At 42.4% G+C, this 5,728-nt stretch overlaps 1 protein-coding gene across 1 annotated transcript in view; it reads right to left on the bottom strand.

The window, feature by feature from the left end:
- Positions 1–250: 250 nt before the first annotated feature.
- LOC108555689 (papilin-like) overlaps positions 251–5,728 on the bottom strand; it is a 122,850-nt gene continuing 117,372 nt past the window's right edge. The window contains exons 3-5 of the mRNA XM_017911470.1: positions 5,047–5,234; positions 1,027–1,087; positions 251–358 (exon numbers count right to left, since the gene is read on the bottom strand). Of these exons, the coding sequence (XP_017766959.1) occupies positions 251–358; positions 1,027–1,087; positions 5,047–5,234 (357 nt within the window). The remainder of the gene's footprint in view (positions 359–1,026; positions 1,088–5,046; positions 5,235–5,728) is intronic.

The following is a 5,728-nucleotide window of genomic DNA, read 5'->3' as shown; positions in this document are numbered from 1 at the left end:
GAAACGTGTATACTCGGGCGAGTGATGTTGGATCAACGAGAGACACGCTTCTGCGAGTAGCCGGGAGAAATTTAATTGACGAGTATTCGGGTTCGGGCGGATTGCAAAATCCTGCATCGAAAGATCAGAGGTGAAGAATCGTTGCATCTTCTTCCGATATCTGCGAATCGGTGTTAAGCGGGCAATCGTCGCGTTGCTAGTGAACTCCAAGTTTTCGAGTTTGCAATTTATTTTAGCTGGAATACATTCGTTATGCAAATTCGCATTCTCTATTTGCGTTTCGTACTTGAGTCGGTATGCAGATGGCCTTATGATCGATATGGGTACTTGTGACGTCGGGTAGAAAGCGGAGCATGAACTGGAGATTAAGAAGTGTAAAACAAAAATAGATATTGTACGAAAATGATTTTTCCGTGAAGAATATGGACGATGGAAATTCAATTAATAAAGAAGATTTTATGATATAAAGTATAATCATCGCTGGTACTATTATAAAATTTTTTAATATAATAATATTCCAAGCGTTATCTACGAATTAATAATGATAGATTCAAGTGTGCACTAGCGGTTCACAGAAAGTGAAAATATCGAGTAATGCTAGATAATAGAGAACGATTCGTTGATTCGTGCAGATGCAAATAATTGAGACTCGCGTCACGCGTCGATGATCTAGTCCTTTGATAGACTGTCAAGCGGACGGATAAATTAAAATAAATCGCATAAATCTTCTCTGGCTCGAGTGTAACTGTGTATTCCATTCGCGTATTTTTCGTCATCATTTTTATGTTCATCCCTTTTATCCGGTATAATAAAAATTTTTTAAATTATTCGGATAAATGAGTCTCTCTTTCGCGACGATCGTTAAGACCATGTTTAAATTACTTGAAAAGTTCACGTGCGCTATGAATTTTATATATTAAGCTTCACTAGACGTTATGGATTTGGTATTACATTATCGCGTTGATATTGTACGAACCTTAACGTGCATCCAATATTCTAATACCGTATTTTATAGATCAGACTCACCTGAATGTTGCAGGAGAAGTATCGCCTGGACGCACCAGTGCACCTGTTGTAGCCATTGTCACTGCAACGATAAGACGATTTTATAGCGATCGAACTGGGTCTTCTCATAATAGTATACGACTAGGCAGTCAATAAGGCCGATGCTATAAATCTTTGCAAATAAATCACTGCCGTAGACCAAAAATTAATACTCGACAAACTGAAAGAACACCGAAGTGACATTTTAAAAAATGATCTAAAACTCTCTATATTCGATTATAAAATGAACTTTAAAAAGTCAAAAACTCATCGTACCTGATATCGAATAAAAGTAATAACACGAGAATGCCAAATTCCTGAAAAATTTCGAAATTCATCGCGAGTAAAGGTTAACCACTTGCGCTAGAAAGACGTGCCACGCACGTCGTAATGCTTTTGTCGCAAAATCGTCAACTACGTGGTATACACGTCGTCAAGCATTGTCACAGAAACACTGCACCGTTCTGGCACACGCGTCTGTAAGTTTATAGGTAGCGCAAGTGGTTAACAATTAACTTAACAATTAACCCTTTGCACTGGACGACTTTTTGGCTAGCGAAGAATAGAGAATCATAGATTCTCCACCAAAAAACTAACGATACCTTTTTGAGCAGTAAGTAAAGAATTGTATAATAATAGAATTTTCGAATTATTTGATTTCGATTCCTCGCATACTATTACATTCCATTAAATTTGATATATTAATTAATATCGATCTTCCAAATTTTACGAAATGGTGACTGATGGTCACCTCTCGAGTGCAAATGGTTAATTGTTAATCCACTGGTAACAGGAATTTAATAGGGACTTAACAAAAATGTAACGGGTGAAATAAACACGGGAATATCGGAAGTACGAACCACCGATTCGTTTGAATCTCGAATCTCGATTCGGCGAAACATGGCGGCTCGCGACTCTAATCGGAAATTCACACTCCGTTAAATTCCGCGTCGGTCGTGCCTCCTCGTTAACGAGCTTCTTTCGAGGAAAACTCGCAGGAAAAGTGGAACGACAAATTTTTTCTCGCCCCGTAAACCGCCAACGTCCTCCAGCACCGCGCCAGGTAAAAATGCGACTCGCTGCAGTCGGTTCCTAAATAATTCGCGCGCAATCCTTTCGGGAAAATTGCGTTCTCTCGCCCCGCGCGGTTTCCATTCCAATGAAATTTTCATCCGGAAATCAGGTGGAAGGAATCTAACGTATCAGCTTAATGCGCTTGTAAAGTGTCAGTGAATTTCCGCTTCGGATAAGTTGAACCGTGCAAGTTGAACTACTCGCTGGGATTTTTGGAACATCGAGTTCAGAGATTCGAGGCTAGCTTCGGATAAGTTCCACTGCATGTCGCGGTGAAAACTTTCGATATTTCTTTTCCCGGTTCGAGATAGAACTTTAAACTCTCCGATAGAGCGAGAGAAGTAAGCTTTAAGAAATTTATTTTGCGGTTCTCGCGTTGGGTGTTAAAGAAATTTTGGATAACCGGTGTACGAAAATTATTTACTGTTCGTTGTTGGGAGGTAGATGAATTTTAGACAAAGGGTGTATCGAAATTATTTGTAATGACTATCACAGTTCGATTCTACACCTTTGGATCGATGGTGATTTTTATAAAATATGGCGTGCAAAATTGTACAGCAGGTGGCAAAATGATAGCACACTCTACGATTTTCAGTGTTTCTCGAGTGACTTCAAAGAGGTATATCTCGATAAAAAAAAATCGTCCGATGATAAATCAAATGTGATTTTACAGGGGGAGGTTAGTATTATTGAAAACAGTTAAGGAAAATGTTGGAAAAAAATTACTATCCTCGGAATATTTCCCTAAAAATGACAAAAATCAATTTTTTTTAACATACGCATACACTGCATTAGTTTCAAGAAACACTGAAAATTACAAGCTGTGCTATTATTTTATAGTTCGAATCCTGCTTCATTAACACTAGAACTATCAATCTAGTCAAAACGATTGATCTCGGAATGTTCCATTTTGCAATTACCAGAAATATATACCTGCTTTTCAAAAAATTATCAATGACTTATATATATATAATATTTTATCAAATATTATAAAATTTCTATTATCTGTGCAGCTATGTTTAGATATCCAGTAAAGATCGGTAGTTCTAGTGTTAAGTAATACAATTTTTTAAGCAATATATGGCATACGAGGTACCACAAACAGTACACGAATAATAAATTAACCAATTAATTCCTACAAGGAGAATCATCGATATCTCTCACATAATCGAACGCGTTAAAAACAGGTACGATCCAAAGGAAATAAAAGCATCGTCTAGAAAGTGGATTCTCCTCGTTCTGAACACTTTCCAGGACATTTCATGTTCAATTTCGACTCGCTAGCTTCGAACTACCTCCGATATAATCGACCGAGCGTAACGCGAAATTAATCTAACACCGGGTATCCGTGGAATTGCAGTAAACGCAGGAACGCCGTTCAGTTTGGAAATTCCAATGGCGGAAGCGGTGAGCGAAGATCGTAAATTGAAAAGAACTGTAAAGCGGCGCGATTAAGCCTGACCTACGACACGATCCGCGAGATCATTCCGTACACGTCGAATGCTTTCACGATGCGATTAGCCCGCTTTCTCGTTCCCTCCAACGTGTTATTAACGACTCATTATTCCGCTCTCGATTTCTTCCGTCGATACCCGTCCTTTTCACCTTCCATTTCCACCCCGTCCCCGTTTCCGCGTTTCGTTTGCGCAACAGATCGGCCGACAAACTCGCCAACAAATTCTCAGATCTCCTCAGCGAGGGGTTCCTTTGAGACGCGAGGGTTTCGCGAGGCACCGGAAGCGGTCGCGATTAATCCCGGCCGAGCATCCCCCGAGATAAGAAGGATTTACCGTGATTCCCCGGGAAGAAGTTGGCCCGTGAAAAAATTCCGCGAGGAAAGTCCTCGAAGCGTGGAAAAGCCGGCGGGGCGGGATTGAATTTGAGCAAACCCATCTTCGCGAGAAATGACGAGATAAAAAATTAATTTTCCATTACCAGCCACGACTGGCAACGTTTTGCCAGTCGCTGGAATTTTCAGACCAACTTCGCCAACGTCTGCTTGTAGCCATCTTGTAATTAATATTAACGCGGTGATTCCGAATGCGGGAAAAAGTCTCGTGAATATTTATACGACGAAAATATTCGCGGATCTTACTCGCGGCGTGTGCCGTAATTCCGCGTTGTTTCCCTTTCCCGGGACTCTATTTGGATATTTCATGTTTCCAGGATTTAATTAAAACGCCCCCCATAGGCAACAGTGAATCGCGCGTACATGCAGCTATTTAATTCCAAGTGTTAGAGTGAAAGAGTGCCCGCGGCGATAGTGGGATAATTAACCAAAATACCCGATAACGATAACTCGATAACCTATTATTACATTGCTTCGTTTAGAAATCGGATTTGCATCGATACCACGGCTGAATCGCGATAATTGGAACCGGAGGTACAACGAGAACTCGTTATATATAAATTCGTTTCAATCTTTAACCCCTTCCCGTACTTTGACGAGTCTGACTCGTGACGAGGATTTTGGCCCAAACACGAATACCACGAACCAGGCATGTGGACATATCACACGTATTTACATTTCGGCTCGTATTGCGACTATTTTCGAGCATCAGTCTGGTCTGTTTACCGTGCGTTGACATCTACCGTTTGGGCCCGGATTTCGTGGACTCGATGGCACTGGAAAGGGTTACCCTCTTATCGAACGCTAGCTTTTTATACGTGATTCTCACTAGATTGTAGTTGGTTTCGGTAAATATGCGAAAGATTTCCGACTTGTCACCTCCCACGTGACGCACGACCATATCGACACAGTACAGTTATCACGTGAGAGGTGACGTACTAATGCTAATAACAGCCTTGCTAGGCTTACCGTCCCGATCCTATTCCTATCCCTTACCCTAGTCTAAACTCCGTATACTAAAGGATTATCACCAGTGTCAACGAATAATTATATCTATGGTAATGATTAAAGTCACTTACTCTATGTCGAGGCACTGTCTGATCTGATGAGTGACGCCTCCGCCGCAGGTCCTGGAACAGGAGCTAGGCGACGACCATGGTCCCCAGGTTCCTCGTTCAGGCTCATCCGTGTCCAACACGAAGCTGCTGGTCAGATAGCTCTCTCCGTGTTGACGACGGTGTCTCTCGTGCCTCAGTTTTACGTGATGCTGCAACAGAATCGCGAAAACACGTTGAAAGCGGGTTCTCTCTCGCAACATAAGTCGCGGAACGGGTCAGCAAAGGGTAGCTCGAGTATCACGGGGGTCGCGAGGCAGACGTGGGAACACAGGGCGAAGGTTCCGCGCTAAGTGGGCCCTTATTCACCTGCGGCCACGTCTGCAGGTACTCGCGTTGCAATGGGTGACCTTCGTGGGGAGCAGCGTAGGCGTGATCCCCTTATCGGTCGGCCCCGATAAGGTATAGGCTTTTAGCCGTGATGAACGGCCAGCCCCGACAGGGGTGAAACGTGAACTACGTTATCGTTGCCAGCGAGTGTATATTCGACGGCTTTATGGGCTAGATCCGCGTTAAACAGCCATCCAGGTGTGTAGTTTTTCCCCGGTGCGTCTGGGAATAAGTTCGAGACGTGGTGCTCGAGTTACAGGGGTGTCGGGATCGATGGCGTAGCTCGGATGATTTAATTCTTTCCTCCTCTAATCGA

Source organism: Eufriesea mexicana, unplaced genomic scaffold, assembly GCF_001483705.2.
Source record: "Eufriesea mexicana isolate 0111107269 unplaced genomic scaffold, ASM148370v2 scaffold267, whole genome shotgun sequence".
In the NCBI taxonomy this organism is placed as follows: Eukaryota; Metazoa; Arthropoda; class Insecta; order Hymenoptera; family Apidae; genus Eufriesea; species Eufriesea mexicana.
The sequence above is the reverse complement of the archived record's forward strand: the minus strand, read 5'-3'. Positions and strand labels throughout refer to the sequence as shown.